Source organism: Podarcis bocagei, assembly GCF_964188305.1.
Source record: "Podarcis bocagei genome assembly, chromosome: 10".
NCBI lineage: Eukaryota > Metazoa > Chordata > Lepidosauria > Squamata > Lacertidae > Podarcis > Podarcis bocagei.
Window position 1 is genome coordinate 69,068,907 of NC_138135.1, and position 17,376 is coordinate 69,086,282.

Below are 17,376 nucleotides of genomic sequence, written 5' to 3' on the forward strand. Positions count from 1 at the left end.
GAGCCAAAGGATAATAGGATTGTTCAGTATAGTACTCCTGGGATTTCCCTGCCAGAAGGGCTGCACCTTTAGGAGATGAATAGGAGGGGAATTTTGTCAGTGGAGATTCTACTATTGCTCTAGCATTGTGACCTGGCAAGCCTAAGTGAGCAGTAAGGGCACCTAAGAAAGGGTTTAGGTGTGAGCCTGTGAATAAGTCAATCAATTCATTGGCTGCAGACTTTCGGCATTAGTTTTCTATTTTAATTCAAAACATTTTTTTAAAATGGTAATGATGGGCATTTTTATATAATCCATTTAATGGGAGCAAGGATTTAGCATGGCACGCTGTTCCATATAGTCATTCAGCTGGCACCTTAGGAATTCGCTGCAAGGACTTTGAAGTGCACCCTTATCTGCATTTAATCACACTGTAAGCTTCAGGAACTCAGAAGCTCTTTAAAGAATTTCACATCTGTCTGTGGAAGACAAAGAGAACTGAAAAATAGTGCTTTCTTAGTGTTTAGTTGCATCAACAGTGTACCTGAAGACTCTGGAGGGATCTCTAACGAGAGAGAAGCTTTTAAAGATTAGAGGGGAAGCATCTCTGAAGACTTGGAAGATCCACATGACTTGAGAGTCAGCTCTAGCCGGGCAGTGAGTTCAGTGGCCGTCTGCCCAAACAGCTATTTAATTGCCATGTCACATGACCATGACAGAGGCTGGGTGGCCATGTGTCTGGAATTCTTTAGCTGTGATTTCTGCACGGCAGGGATTGGAATAGATGGCCCTTGAGGTCCCTTCCAACTCTATGATTCTGTAGTTCTATTAATTTAAAATGCAGCAATAAAAACAGATTAAAACGAGTTACATTCCCAATAATAGGGTGGGTCCATATAGATATAGTGTCAAAGTTCAGGGCAAAGAGGTGCATCTTCAGCTATGCATGCACAAACAAAGTTGTATAGAGTTTATCATCAGGACTTTGGGTGTTTCCTTTGAACTAATAATAAAGAAGAACTTGGAAAACAGAAGCCCTAGGTTTTCTTAGCGAAAGGAAATGGTGAAGTGCTTTCCTAGGTCTGTGAAGCCCTTGGCTCGTTCAGTGGAAAGTGTCATTATGGGTGTGCATTCTTTATACTCGAAAACAAGCATGCACAAAGCCCTGTGTCTTTAATGAACATGGAAGGGGAGGGGAGCCAATGAGACACTTCAAAGGAGGAAAGTGTTTGTGCTCAGGATTCATTTATACCTTTGGTGATCAGCAGGAATGTGCCCTCCTGTTGAAATATGTGGTGGGTTCCCTGCTCTTTTGCCTGTCTGCTTTCAGATATTCTTAACACTCTTTCCCCTTCTCCCCACTACCCTGAAGCTGAGGTAGGGCACCTTACTGAATGCAAGCCTTGATGCCTCCTAATTTTCAGTTGCCTCTAATTGACTCTTCCAATCCTCACAGGCTACAAACCCACACTTAAAGGCATAAAAGCTTGTCTGGTGTTCACCGGCTTCTTCCCCTTAGGTTGCAAATGCGCCCTTTTCAGTTCCTGCGGCTTTATTTGTTTCCCGTTTGTTTAATTTTTCACCCAGGTTTGGCTCTGATAGCTGTGCTCAGTTGAAAACGTGTCCGTAGCAAAGCAGTTAATGAGATTTCTGACCACTGAACCAGTGAAGTATCGCCTGAGAATCCGAATTTCCCCAACCCCCAGTTTTATACATCAGTCTTTTGGGCTCAAACCAGTAGGTTAATGAAAGGGTTTTCTGAATCTGGCAATCTGCCTAATGAGACTGAACATGTTTGAACTAAAAGTGCACCCTCGGCTTCCAGCAACTCTCCTGCAGACTGCATTACTGGTTCCTCTGTTTTCTACTAATTGCTGCAAGGGGAAAAATATGGACTACTGTGAACATGATACTTTTTAATCGCAACTACTTTTGCTGCCCTTTACCCCATCTGGCTGCACAACTGTATGAAAAGAAAATAGTCATTTAGCTTTTCAAAAGTCAGTAGGAAACAGGTTTTCTGTAACCTTTAACCATTCAAAACAGTGAATGAATGATTTACTACTGATTAGTGAGCCCCTAAAATTTGGCATGACTTACAAAAATGTGTGACTTTTAAAAAAAGTTTTGCTCGTTGTTTGTCTTTATTGGTTATATCTGCTTGACTGAGGGTGGTTTGGTTTAACAGCGACAACAAGAACAACTAGCATCAGAAATCCCTGTTCAGACATAACACCAAACCGTGAGATGCTGCAAAGTTCAGGCTCTCCCACTCTTCCCCATCGTGTTTGTTCTTGTTTTTCCTAAACTACAGCTACCCTTATGAGTCTGGGGCTTGTTCTGGCTCATCTGAACTGGACCTGTAGTTATGGACACAGTCAGCTTAATCACATTGAACTCAACGAGAATTAAGCAACTTAATAGTGTGCACAATTGGAGCCAAACTTGCTAACTTCATTTTACACTATATGTGCTTATTATAACTGAGTGTCTAGGCCTGTGTGGATTTGTAAGTAGTGTAGTCAGTAAAACGGTCATATTATGCCATTTCTTTGGAAAACTAGGCCAGCTTGTTCCAGATATGATATTCGTTTCATCTAATTTTCAAGGGCATTCCCCTGTGTTTTCGTATCTTTGTTTTTGTGTGCTTTTTTTTTTAGTGCAACCTATTTTTGGTGTAATCTTCGCGTTCCAAAACAGTCCTGAAGATACTTGCCTGCTTGGCTGTCTTAGGAAAGCCATTAGGATTTCCAAGCATTTCAGTAGCTTCTGGACTTCAGTCAGTGGATAAGATATGAGCTCTTACAATGAAGAACAGTTTAGAAGTGTTTTTAATAAACAAGTAAATAATCAGATAGCTAAGGTTTACTTTTACTGTAGACATGATTTGATGCCCTTAGACTTATGTTTAGATTGAAATAGGTACACTTGATTTACATTAAATTGATCCCACAGCAATTAACTGTCTCTGCTTCACTTCTGCTGTTGTTTTAAACCACCAGTTTTCCCTTGGCTGTGTTCCTCCCATGCCAGGACATTGGTAGAATTCTCTCCCCAGGGAAGTTCGCCTGACGCCTTCATTAGACACCTTTAGGCGCCAGGCAAAAACATTCCTTTTTATCCAGGCCTTTGGTTGACTTGATCAACATCCCATACCCTTTTAAAATGTGGCTCTTTTGGGGGGGTATTATTGGGTTATTGCTTTTATTTTTATTTTATATACAGTGATCTCTTTATGTGAGCCGCCCTAAAACCTCCAAGTATAGGGCGGTATATAAATTATCATCATCATCATCTATGCCCTGCTTTGTTGTTGTTGTTGTTGTTGTTGTCTTTAGTGTATGTAAACTTAGCCATGTTTTTTAATCTGCTCTTAACCGTTTTGAAGTTTTGCTTTTAACTTTTTTATATGTTGTAGGCTAAAATATTTATTTATGATTAAATAAAAATAATTTTCCCCATATGCATCAAGAACACACCCTGCTTCTTCATTGGGACTCAAATGAGTATAGACAACAACCATTTTGCCACAAGGGGTTACATTCCTGACCACCACGTGTGTCGGTGGAGCATGCATAAGCCCGTTATGGCCCTGCCCCCATTAAGCCCCCTTTTCTGGCTAATTCCGGGTTATGGTGATATACACATGCATGTTTGCACACATATTGAACATGCCCATAACAGTTGTCGCCTGTATCCATATTAGCTGTATATGCAGAAGGCAGGTCTTCCTTGCAGGACTGAGGCATACATCTCTAGATAATTTAGGTGAAGACATTTTTATTTTCCCAGGCCTTTTCAATCCATAACTTCTATATTCTTGTACTTTTTAAATTTTTGCATTAATTTATTTTTCCTTTGCTGTTTTTAATGTTGATTTTATGCTGCTTGTGTTTACGGTGGCTTTGAGGTCATTGTTGTTGTTTTGTGATGATTTTTATGTAGTTATATATACTGCTTTTATTCCCCCTCACCCCAATTGTATTTTGTATTTTTAATAAGTTTGTAAACCGTCCAGAGGACTTAGTGGATGGATGGCCTAGAAATGTAATGAATAAATGAATAATTGCTAAATAAATAAAGATTAACTGCCCAATCCTTATGGGTGTATTAACTGTTGTTGTAGCAACAGTTGCTGTGGAACTGAACAGATAGAAAGGCAGAAGTCTAGTTATATGCATCTGTATATGCTCCTCAGTTACCACCTTGCCCTATATTACAAGCATAAGGAAACTGGCTGTGTGAGTCTCTTCGTGAGCCAATACAGGGCTGAATTTTTTGACTTAGCTAAATGTCCCAAGTGTAAAAGACAGGATTATAAATACCCACGTGTGATTGAAAACTTCCTGAACAAGATAAAAAGAAAACTCCCTGCCTTTTCTGTTTTCAAGTCAAGATGGAAAACAGAAGCATTGCCAGTTTGGTGGATTTCAGTCTGATTAACAAACTCAGTTCACTTATAGTAGATTCTTGATCCAATCAAATAGCCACTTAAGTATCTGTGAATGATACAGATGGCATTGTAGTAAACACTGTACAGATGAGATCTGGAGATTAAAGGATAATACAATGTACACAGTGGCCACATCTCCTGGATTTTAAAGATCCTCATTTGCAAAATGTTCACAACATAAGATTAGTGTCTGTGTTTATCAGGGCATATAGATGTATTTTCCCCCTTTTAAATAAAGCCAGGACCCTGGAATATAATCATTTGTTTGTGCGTGAGGGAAGGGGGGGCATTCTTAGAGCTGGTCCACATGCTAAAGTTTGGAGTACAAGTGATTTGGGTCCCATTCTCATGGTCCTCTCACCTCTTGGCAGCCACAGCTTTGAATTACTGCATCCTACCTAAAGGCTGTGCTGCCATGCGATGAGACGGCCAAGAACAAGCTGACAGAAATAGACTCAGGAGCACTCCCAAACTACACACCTGTTCATTCTGGCAGAGAGCAACCCTGTTCAGAACAGGCATTTCACCCAGTTCCAAGACCTGAGAGAACTGCTCATCCACATTTCCTCCATCTTGTCAGGATCCAGTTTTAGCCTTTTGGCTCTTATCCAGTCCATAACTGCATCAGGGTACCAGCTGCAGTCTTAGAGCTAAATGTCATCAGCATACCAGTGACACTGCTCTCCAAATATCCTCAGAAACACTCACAGCAGTTTCATGTAGACATTAGATAATATTGGGGATGAGATGGCTCTCTGTGGCCCTCCACAATGTCCAACTCCCATCAAACCAAGCCAGCTCATCCTGCCAAAACCTCAGTTTCTCGCTTATAGTGTCAGAGGAGTATATCAGTTCACATGCGCAAATTAGGCAGGTTTGCATTAAAATGTGAACTGAGCAAATTTCTGCCCCATTCCTATTCACAGGTAAGTATGTACAGACTTCTGACTTGAAAAGGACAGAAAAGAAATCCTCACTAAAGCTGGTTGGAAGTTATCCTCACAAAGGGCAGGGGTGCCTTGGCATTCTCTTTAACCCGTCAACATAAGAAGAGCTTACTGGATCACGCCAGAGACCCAGGGGAGGCCTGCCAGAAGAACCAGCGCTTCCCAGTAACAGGCATTCAGAGGCATTCTGCTGTCTAACAGTAGACACAGAGCTACAGCAACCATCCTGTGTTATTCAGAGATAAGACATAGTAATATTGTAAGATATGGTAATATATTCTTATATGGATTTAATGGAAGAAGAGTGTTTGTGAGCCCGCAAATGAGCCACTGGACGTGTAGAGGAGGGTAGGGTAAGCACAGCAGCCGAAGGACTTCTGGCCACACAGAAACCGATAGGAACTGATTCCATCTGATTGGAAACGGCCCCTGTCTGCTTCCTCCAGATGCTGCCCACAGGCTGCCACCTGACTGTTGCTGCTGTTAAGTAATGGAACGAAACAAAAAGAAAAGAAAAGAAATTGAGCCATCTCAAGGCAATTATTAGTAATTAAGCCTCTTTTTTATTATTCCTGCCCACCTCTTTCTTCTCTTACATCAACAGTATGTGGCCTTTGAAGACTTAATCACAATCTATTTTCATATGAACAGTATGCAGGAAAGCAGCAAGAAGCACGTTTTCAATGCCACAAGCACAGACTTTGTTAAATAGCTCCCATTAACAATAATAGTAGTCATGCTGGTAAATTTGGCTGTGCAACGCTGAGCATTTACCCCTGAATGCAAAGCTGCGGCATAATTTCCAGCTAATGAAAGATGGCTTTCAGGTAACATGGGGCTTAATAGGGTCAGCCCAGGAGAGTGAACACTTTTTTTGCAAAAGAATTTGAAAGCCATCAGATCCAGGCTCTTTGAAATGGGGGAAGAGTGTAAAATTATACAGTTGACATGCTTCACCTCCACCGCTGACCAAGGCATGCAAGCAGAGAAGCATGCTTTTATTTAAAGTGCCCTCAGTACAAAGCTCACACTACATTTTGAAATTTGCATGTGCTTTGCATCTTTTGAAAACTCTGGGTATTTTATAGATCTTTGGTCTCTCATTTTAAAATAGATGGAATGTAGGGGTGATCTTTTTCCAGTTGCTGCTTCCATTTACTGTACAGTCAAACCTTGGTTCCCAAACACCTCCATTTTGGAACATTTTGGCTCCCGAACACCGAAAACCTGGAAATAACTGCTCCTGTTTTCAAATGATTTTCAGAAGCCGAACGTGCTACGTGGCTTCCGTTTTGAGTTTCCCTATTGTACTGAGGCTTCCGTTTTCAGTTTTTCAGTTGTCGAACATTTCAGAATAGTCTTCCAGAACAGATTACGTTCAACAACCGAGGTTTGACTGTATTAAAAAGAAGAAGAAGGCAATTTAACCACTCATTCAACAGTTAGAATATCCATATATTTTGCACTCAGGCAGGAGTCGACCAGCCAAACCAAAATGTCTCAGATATGCAGCATGATGTGAGAGGGAAATGTCCTGCACTCTCCAGCTCATGGAGCTGTGGCTGGATATGGGAGTAGAAAACAAGCTGTCGTCCCCAACAGTTCAGAGCTGGAGCAGGAAGCAGAGTCCCGTTCTACCACCGTACCTGGTGTGTGAAGGGAAAACCAGGTTCTGCAGCGCAAAATGGACTCAAGGCTCTCTCTAAAACTGAAACCTTTGCCTTCTGTTCCAGCCCAAAACTGGAATGGGAAGCAGAGGCACAGCAGATCAAGGTTTATCTAGGTGGCAGCTGTAGCTGGGAGCCGCAAGCTTATTACACCTCTTCCTTTGTTTTCGCTCAGTGCAGTTAGAAGGGCCAAAACAAATCCTGTGGTTCAGCAAAACATTGACGCTGGAGAAGAGGTGATGTTCATTGTGTCTCCTCTTCAGCTCTAGGTAGCTTTCTGCTCATGTCAGTCTCCAGAGCCTGCTCCCACCCCCACTTTAGCAGGCAGAGGGCAGCGAGATAATCAAAACCTGCCCTTAGGCAGAGGCGAAACCAGGCTTTATTTCACCCGGGACAAAGACCCAGTTTGGCGCGCGCACACATACACCATGTATGCAGTTGCATGCATACACACACACACAGGCTGGGAGCCTCAATGGTGCCCCTCTGGAGGCTTCATCTGGGGCAAAAAAACCCAGCTAGCCTCCACCTGCCTATAGCTACAGCACTGACTCAAGTATCTGTAACCAGTATGGAAGGTAGTGTGAGAACTCACTTTCAGGGTACTAATAAGAAGGCACAGAACAGCACAATGTCCTAATGAAGTAATACACAGGTAAAGAAAATTTTGCTCTAGAAGCCATTTATAGGAGAATAATTCTCTTTCTTTGCAGCATCTCCCAGATTGTTTCAGGGACAGCCAAATAAGAAGCAGTACAATGTGAGTTTGAATCAGGGCTGGCTTCTGGCAAGAAGAAATGTGGTATCCCAGAACTCTAAAGGAGTAAAGGAAGAGCTAGAAAACAACAAGGGATAGTGTGGCAGTGGGAACTGATGAGCCCCTGGGCTAGGGGTATAAAACATGGGTAGCAACAGCAGCAGTGCTGGAATTAGACTTATTGTTGAGGTAGGTTGACATGAAATATGGCGGTCCTTGGGGAACCCAGATCCCAAGCTATGAAAGAAGTTTAGCGTTTAACATAAGGACGTCAAACTGGGCTTGGAAGGAAACTTAGGCAAATCTGGCCAAACTAGTGAAGTATGTTTCTAGTAGCAAGCTGTACACTCAAAATCTTGGATGTTGTGTTTTGGACTGACTTTGAGCTAACTTCAAGAACCTCATCATATGCAACATATTACAGCAGCTTAAACAGGTTTCCAGAGAACACACCACTTGTTTCCAGAAAAGATTGCAGCCACCACAAGAGCCTAAGCTGATAGAAAGCACCCTAGGCCAGCAAGGACACCTTCAGCTCAACTGAATATAAAAGAAACCCTCATTCTGTTTGCTCCAAAGTAGGAACACTGGTAAACTCTGCATTAAGATTGCGAGCATCACAGACATAACTACTGTTTCGTGTCTAAATGCCAACATCTGTGAGGGGGAAACATCCTTTATATACCCGGTAGAACTTCAATGCCAGCTTTGGTGTTCATATGACAATATTAAGGTGAAATATGAAATTCCTCGCGTTTTTGGTGCTGACGTTGCACACGTTACTACATCTACTGCTCGCTGAATTTGGAAAATTTTGTCACAAACTGCAGATGAGGATGTGGAACTGCTTGTAGCCTGTACTGCATGCGAGGCTGACATGATTGAACGGTCTGTCACCCGCCCGCCCGGCCTGCCTGCCACACATGCTCACAGTAATATCCTGTACTGCTCATAGATGTCAGGAAAAAGAATTGTTTTCTTCTTGACGTCTAGTTTCTATGTGCAGTTTTGTTTTGTTTTATGTGGACGAACTTTCCAGCAGTTGAGGCCCTCACCTGCAGTATGATTTGTTGCTGCGCAGGCATAGAGATTTATCTCATCTTCTGTTTGTGAGAACTAGGCCTTACTGTCACCTGATAGATGTCAAGCCCTTTGTGTGAAGAGCTGCCAAATGATGTGGTCACCGTAAACACAGGAGGAAATGGAAAACACTGGGATGGTCTGCTATCAGGAAACAGCTTTTGAGAAATTTCTGAAAAGTACAAATTCTGTGGTGATCCTTTTGGAGCGGCTTATCCCTAAATATGACAATTTTAGTCTTTTGCCTTTCGTCAAGATCATGTACGACATTGATTATCTGTGCAATATGTTTACTTATTGTCAGGATTAAAATGAATTAGGTTGTAATTCAAGCTGTAGTTATTTTATTGCTCTGTATGCATTAATTATTGCAGCAGTAAATACTATTTCAGGTTAATATTAGCTAATGCCTGTTAATTTGAGTGACTCCAGTGTCTTCAACAGCAACAGGACTTTACATGTGAGATTATGAACAATATCCTGAAACTCTAGCACACCTGCTAGGAAATGAGTCCCGCTGACTATGGAATCATAGAATTGCAGAATTGGAAGAGACCCTGAGGGTCATTTAGTCCAACCCCCTGCAATGCAAGAATAACCCAATATATTGGAATTTACTTCTGGGTAGACGTGGCTATGATAGCACTTAAAATTCTCTTGCATTCTTAGCGGTGAGAGTAGAAGCCAGGCTTTACTAAAAGGGTTTTTCTAACATTCTCAGTCCCGTGGCGAATGTCATTTAAATATTTTGCTGTAGCTCCATGTACAGGAACCTGTGTCTCTCCATCCCACAAGATAGTCTGCTGATCTGGAACTTGGCCAGTTGTGGGGATTCCTTGTTATCAGTCATTTACTGAACATTTATAATAACGGTGCAGTAATACATTTCCTGCAGTTCCTGTTATGTCATTGAGCCTCAGTGGCATTTTCTCCCAAGGAAGCAAGCAGATTTGGGATTGGATTGGTGAGGCAGTCATTGAGATTATACTTCCTTTCTGTTGAACTGCTCCTCCTTTCCACCAGCAATCCTCTTAACTTCTCTGTAGGGCTGACTATAGCAGTTTTACAGCAACATTGGTGAGCTCAAGAGACAACTTATTGGTAGACCCAATTGGGCTTTTTGGTTTGGGATATTGTCCACAATCAAGGAGACAGTAATTAAGAATTTTATTGGAAATCTTCCTCCTCTTCTCCCAAGCATAATTCCAGGCTGTTGGCTAGGAGATAGCTGTGAATTATATTCATGGGGGGGGGATTTCATTTTTAAAACTGCTTAAACGTTTTTGCTTTGGCAGAGCTGGTTTTGGAAAAATTATCTAATTGCTTATGCTGGTCATTTTATCTCTCCCAAAAGCATTTGGGAAATTATTGCATTAATAACTTTTTCCCCTTGCATGAAATGTTTGCAGGTTTGCTGACAGTTCCTTTCTCACTGTTGTTGTTGTTGTTGTTATCTCTTTGGTTCGGAAGCCCAACATAGGAAGATTAGGTATTCCTCATGGACCTTCAGGGGAGAAGGTGGCAGTCGTAACAGTGGATGATTGCGATACTACAGTCGCTGTTCGTTTCGGAAGTTTTATTGGAAACTACTCGTGTGCTGCTCAGGGAACACAGACAGGCTCCAAAAAGTAAGACGCTTTAAAAAAATGTTACTGTTCACAAATGATATAAACCACTTATCTTGAAAGACCTTCTCCTTATCTCTTAGGTGTGCTTAAGATGGGTCACTGTCATATGCGAGTGCACTTTCAAATGTGACTGTGTTAAGAAAGAGTTTTTCCTGTTTAGGGAAGCTTTTAATGTTTAATAGGTTATTGTATTTTAGTGTTTAGTTGGAAGCCGCTCAGAGTGGCTGGGGAAACGCAGGCAGATGGGTGGGGTATAAATAATAAACAATAATAAATTATTATTATTATTATTATTATTATTATTATTATTATTATTATTATTATCATTTGTGTTGAACTCACTAGATGATTTCTTCTAAGTAAATTTGAGATTGGAGAGAATAATTATTTTAGATGCAGTCTCTCCTATTGGCTAGACAACTGTTGTTATCATGGTTTATTACATACCTAAAAAGCACTGCAGGGTATAAAATAATAGAATCTAAAAGAAAATACACAGGTGGGGGGACAGAACGTAGCCCTGCAGGTTTACAATCTAAAATTTCAATCCTTATCATGAGCAGCCTTGCAAGCCAAATTCAGTATTGTGTGATTGACAGGTGGGTGGCCCCCGCCCACCACTCAAAAGCCATTGTGAGGGGATTTTCTGATACCTGATTTCTAAACGTCTTTGGATTTCTGATTTCTTAAGGTCTTTGGATCTAACTGGCCCTTTGCTCCTTGGAGGAGTTCCAAACTTGCCTGAAGATTTTCCTGTGCACAACAGACAGTTTGTTGGATGTATGAGGAACCTCTCCATTGACAGCAAGCCAATTGACATGGCCAGTTTTATAGCCAACAATGGCACTCTTGCAGGTATAAACTTGATATTGCAGGGACGAAAACAGAACAAATGTGGTTTTGTTTCATTGAGAAGTAATATCCCAGTAGGTGGGTGGGTAAGGGTGCATCAAGCAGCTAACCCACCCTCGCTGCCCAGCCTTGACGTCAGGCCCCTCCCCTCCCCTATGCGCTGCCCCCTCCCTCTGCTTGCTGGTGAGTACCGGCACTTGTTGGATGATAACTTCTTTCATTCCTGACCATTGACTATGCTGACTGGGACTAGAACGGGAGTCCAACAATGTCTGAAGGGTCACATGTACCCCACTTACCCTGCAGGGTAAGTGACAAGAACTGGATTTCAAAGGTGACCTTTGTTGCAATACAGTTTCAGTAATCTGAGAAGGAAGAGTCTGTATCCTGGGTAGACCCCCTGCACTGAAAAGAAGGGGAGGTCATGTCATGCCGCGAATTATTTAATGCACTCGCTGATGGTGATATTGCATCTTTGAGTTCCTTAACTTCCAAGAGTCACAATCCAGACAAACGTTTGGGTGCCCGCAAGGGCTTGTGTGCAAGCTGCAGAGCTTCCAGCGGCAGTTTGCTTTCTGCGCAAATAAACTGCTTTTTAAAAACTCCCCAGAAGTTTCAAAATTGTCCAGCAGTGCTGCAGTTAGGGGTAAGGAAGCTGCACAGTATCTGCATAACTCATAGCAGCAGCCCCCCCTCCCCTGGATTACTGTGTATAGTTGCAGCCATTCAGAAAGCTAACAATGAGATTAATCATAGCTTGTTCTTAGCATGGGGGTCGGTAGAATGCTAAACAAGTGGAGGGCTAAACCGATTCTTTTGTAATGCCAGGCTGTTTAGCTCAGAAGAATTACTGCACCACCAACTGGTGTCAGAATGGAGGCACCTGTGTGAACAAATGGAATACCTACGCCTGTGAGTGTCCCCTGCAGTATGGAGGGAAGAACTGTGAGCAAGGTGAGCAATTCGTCCGTTTTCCCATGTAAAACATCCCATAATATATGAACAAACATGAATTGCTACAGGGCAGCTTCTGGGCCCTCAGCCTTGTATTTTGGCCCCTTAGGTGCTTTCGTAGAATCATAGCATCCATGACAGGTGGACAGCCAACCTCTGCTTTAAAACCTCTGAGAAAGGAGAGTCCACAAATGCATAAAATAGGGTGGGTAGTGTGTGTGGTTCTGTTATATTGTCCTAGTATAAGCAAAACTGTGTACAACCACACCTTTTTTTTTCAAACTTAGGAAAAAGGATCTAGAGCTTTGTTGCAATAATTTTTTTTAAAAAAAGAACATTAAGCCACACGTTTCCTCCTGTAAAACTAATGAACTCAAAAATACATTTTGATGGTGTGTTAATATCTAATCACGATTTGAGTCAGAACCTGTTTGACTCATGTTAAGTAGCAGGTTATTGGTCCCCTTTTGCGTTACGATCCCATAAAATGCACTTGGAGCAGAGACATAGCTCCGTATTCCTGTGTAAACCAATTTTCCTGCCAAAAAAAAAAAAAATCTCCTTAGAAAAACATTAGATTCATTTTATTGTCAGGAGGCTCCAGATCAATTACTTATTTCCCGTAACGTATCTGTGGGGAGAAATATGCATAAGGGGAAATAAGTAATGTCAATAAAAGGGAACTCTTAGCAATTTATGACCAAGGTGAAGCAAACATTGGAAGTGTGCGGGGGGACGATGGCTGCTGAATGCCAAATACTTTGGAGACCCACGTGTATTTATAAGAGGGCTGTCAAATATATAGGCCCTGGGATGTTCATGACACACCAGCCATGTGTTTTAGTCTACCAGGTCTTTTATAAAAAACACACACACCTTTTTGAGGCTCACCTGGGGCCATGAAAATGAAGTTTATTAACCATCTGGTAGGCCTTGATACATAAGATGGCATGTCTACTACAGCCTAGAGAGTAGAGCTTGACAGACCCATATTGCTGTTGAAAATCTGAACCATAAAATTCAAGCTGGGTTTAGTTACCTTGTGTTTATAAAGTTGATATTAGAAATGGTGCCTTTTTTTTACACATATAGCTGAGCTCAGCATGCCTGTTATGCAGTGAACGAATCTATTCTGTGGCAAGCTTGCTGTAGGGTTTGTTGCTTCAGACGGGCGAAAGCTTTTAAACATTTATGTGGATTTAAGGACGATATACAGATCAGCTGCTCAGAAAGGGTTGCAATCTATATACTGCCATACAAGCGCCTGCTGTATCTGCTCTTTCTTAGTTGATATTGATTTCCACTGGTAGTTGATGGATTGTGTTTCTCCAAACTGAGGGAAGTGTTGGCTATCATGGCACATACATTTAAAGCCCCCTGATAGACCACTGGTTTCTTGGAAGCCATAATTCAGCATGTGAAGACCATTAGTTCACCATTGTTAAAGTGTAGACACTGATTCTTTTGCCAGAGCCAAACCACTTGAATACTGCAACTTGCCCTTAATTTACTCAACAATGCCTTCCTGGATTTATGTGCTTCCAGGCAAAAATCCACTAGCATGTCTATCCACATCCCACTTTCCATGGAAGAGCTGTCCTGAGCACAGTCTCAGCCAGCCACACTTAGGAGTGCCATGCTTTGATTTATGCCAGTGCAACTGAGAATGCCATGAAAAATAAGTGTGTGTGTGTCCCCCCACTCCAATTCAAAACTTTCAATGAAAATTCTTCCTTTTGTTTTGTTTTCTTTTTATCCAATGTTGCAGTAATGCCTTTCCCTCAACGTTTCACCGGAGAAAGCATCATCATCTGGAGTGATCTTGATATCACTATTTCTGTGCCATGGTACATTGGTCTCATGTTTAGAACGCGCAAGGTTAATGGCATGTTGATGCAAGCAAATGCAGGGGTCTCGTCCAAGATCAACATTCAGGTAGATTGGTTCAACACAGCACCAAACTTAAATATGTATACTTAGTCATAAAGCACAGTCCAATACTTTTTTGCTCAGAAGCAGCTCCAACAGTGTCTACTGAGGCTTATTCCCTACTATGTTTACTCCAGGTAACAGTTTATGTTCATAAATCTAGAACAAATAGGTAGGAGAAATTAAATGCTACAGCACTGATCCCTGAATCAATCCATTTGCCATAAACAGACATTTCTGATAGAAAATAACAGATTGCATTCAAATGGAAGACAGACTATTGATACAAATATTTCTCAATATATACTTAAAAACAAATACAGTGGTACCTTGGGTTAAGTACTTAATTCGTTCTGGAGGTCCGTTCTTAACCTGAAACTGTTCTTAACCTGAGATACTTTAGCTAATGGGGCCTCCCGCTGCTGCTGCGCCGCCAGAGCACGATTTCTGTTCTCATCCTGAAGCAAAGTTCTTAACCCGAAGTACTGTTTCTGGGTTAGCAGAGTCTGTAACCTGAAGCGTCTGTAACATGAAGCATCTGTAACCCGAGGTACCACTGTAATAGGATCGTCTGGAATGAACAACCTTTGCTTTGCTGCAGACTTTACAGCCCAGGTGAACGTGCAAACTATGCAGACTGCAGGTATCATTACTAGTACATGACAAGGGATTGAAATAGAACCCGTTTTTTCCAGCAATGAACCGAAGTTAATATTTTCAACAGATACTGAACAAATATGTGGTATTTGAAGTCTACGATGGACTGAACCAGGTGGCTAGTTTGCGGATGACTCAGTCCCGAATCAGTGATGGCGAGTGGCATCATGTGCTAATAGAACTGAAGAGTGCAAAAGACGGCAAAGACATCAAATACCTGGCTGTTGTATCCTTGGATTATGGGATGTATCAGGTGAGGTGGCATCAGTAACCTTTCAGCATAAACATGAGACCAGAATGAACAACTGTTAGTAATACAATATGGCGGCATAACTGTGAACTATACCAAGGCCAAGGTGTTCTACCTTACGTCTGTAATGGGTTCAAGAACCTGTTTTTCCATCATTACCCCCCTTCCTTGCCCCACTTCCCCATATCTTTCTCCTCACCCCCCAACCTCACAAAGCCTATGATAGCAATGTCTCACACCAAATGTAACTCGTCTGCAAATAGGACTGCATGAACTGAAAACATAGATGTTATATGTACAGTCGTACCTTGGATCCTGAACGCCTTGCGAGTCGAACAGTTTGGCTCCCAAACACTGCAAACCCGGAAGTGAGTGTTCCAGTTTGTGCACATTCTTTGGAACCAAACATCCAACGTAGCTTACGCTTCTTCCGATTGGCTGCAGGAGCTTCCTGTAGCCAATTGGAAGCCGCACCTTGCTTTCTGAACGTTTTGGAAGTTGAATGGACTTCCGGAATGGATTCCGTTCGACTTCTGAGGTACCACTGTACCTTTGTTATCCATGAAAACCTTTCAATAAAAATAATTTGCAGAAGAACCCACTTTCCTCCAATGGTACATGAAGGATAACATAGTCTCTGTAGTTATAATAAGCGAGATTTTGCAACTTTTCCAAAACCCACACATCGGAGCCCATAAGAAATTTTTAGCGCCAAATGATTTTTATCCCTTCCTGGCTGCAGAACACACACACACACACACAGAGAGAGAGAGAGAGAGAGAGAGAGAGAGAGAGAGAGAGAGACTGACTGACTGACTGACTGACTGACTGACTGACTGACTGACTGACTGACTGAACTGGCTGTCCTGTAGTTTAATTGATGGAGAAAAGGCATTTTACCTCTTGGAAATGCTTCCTTGTTGAAGCAGAACACAAACAGCTTCCATTACCTCTTTAAGTTTATTGTTGATTACGTCCCCTATATCAGTGAAATATTGTAACCGAGAATGTATAAAGAAGTGGCAATCTCCTTTGCTGTGTTCTTCATTTCAGAGCACTGTACAGATTGGAAATCAGCTGCCTGGACTTAAAATGAAAAGCATCATTGTAGGAGGCGTCTCTGGAGATCAAGTCTCTGTTCAGCAAGGCTTCTATGGTTGTCTCCAGGTGAAAGCTGAAATAAGTAACGAGGGGATGTTTACCCATGAGAAGCATTCTCATCTCCTCTGGGAATGGGCCGATTTGGGGTAGAGGGCAGAAAGGGGTGGTATTCATTTGTTTTTCTGCATCTCTTTTAAACACTGAACACTTAGTTGACTTAATTATGAGGACAATGGGCATAAGTCCCATTTAAATTAATGAGACTTTAAGCACATAACTGTGTCCCCAGATCCGTTTGATTTTAATTAAGCGTATTGTGTCAGGATGGCATCCAGCAGTTTGTTGGTTTTGATTTCCGGTTCATTAGCTCTCCATGACTGATCGGGAATTATTATTTTTTAGGGGGGGGGAGGCATGCTTTTCTTCCATTTTAACACTGCATGTTAAAGCTGGGATACTAGTTGGATGTTACCATTGTTTATGTTCCTTCACTCCTTTTTCAGGGAGTGAGAATGGGGGAAACGTCCACAAATGTAGCGACCTTGAACATGAAGCAGGCAATCAAGGTTAATGTCAAGGAAGGCTGTGAAGTGGACAATCCCTGTGATTCTAACCCTTGTCCCCAGCACAGCTATTGTAGTGATGACTGGGACAGCTATTCATGTGTCTGTGATCCAGGTAATAATGGCTTCAAGCACACTATTCATAGTAATGAGAGCCTGGAGGGATTATCGAATTCTGTGGTTATGAAAGTTCTTAAAGAACTTGGCAACAGTTGCAGAAATTCATGCTCATAATCCCATAAAAATCAAGAATAGCAAGCACCCATCATAGTTGTGGATGGTACCCTGTTGCTCTCCATTATCTTCGTGAACTCATTTTGAATGCCTTCTCTTGGAGGAGAAAAGCATCCCACCCGAAATGCAAATTCTTCTGCAACGTCATTTTTTAAAAGCTGCATTTTAAAGGACCTGTTAAATGTCCATTTGTTTTAGTTTGCAGAATTTTGAAAGGTTTCTCCTTGCTGCAGAATGGGATTTTCAGGAGAAAAATGGAAGATTGACACAAGCTTGAAAATAATCAGAGTTAAATATGTGATGGAAAAGCAAAACATAATTTCAT

The 17,376-nt window shown here is 41.8% G+C and overlaps 1 protein-coding gene across 3 annotated transcripts in view; it reads left to right on the plus strand.

Moving 5' to 3' along the window:
* Positions 1-17,376, plus strand: part of CELSR1 (cadherin EGF LAG seven-pass G-type receptor 1) — a 158,509-nt gene that overhangs the window by 101,887 nt on the left and 39,246 nt on the right. For all 3 annotated transcript variants that reach the window (XM_081211344.1, XM_081211343.1, XM_081211345.1), the window contains exons 6-12: positions 10,354-10,511; positions 11,203-11,366; positions 12,192-12,317; positions 14,086-14,252; positions 14,971-15,156; positions 16,207-16,320; positions 16,758-16,932. In XM_081211344.1, the coding sequence (XP_081067470.1) occupies positions 10,354-10,511; positions 11,203-11,366; positions 12,192-12,317; positions 14,086-14,252; positions 14,971-15,156; positions 16,207-16,320; positions 16,758-16,932 (1,090 nt within the window). The remainder of the gene's footprint in view (positions 1-10,353; positions 10,512-11,202; positions 11,367-12,191; positions 12,318-14,085; positions 14,253-14,970; positions 15,157-16,206; positions 16,321-16,757; positions 16,933-17,376) is intronic.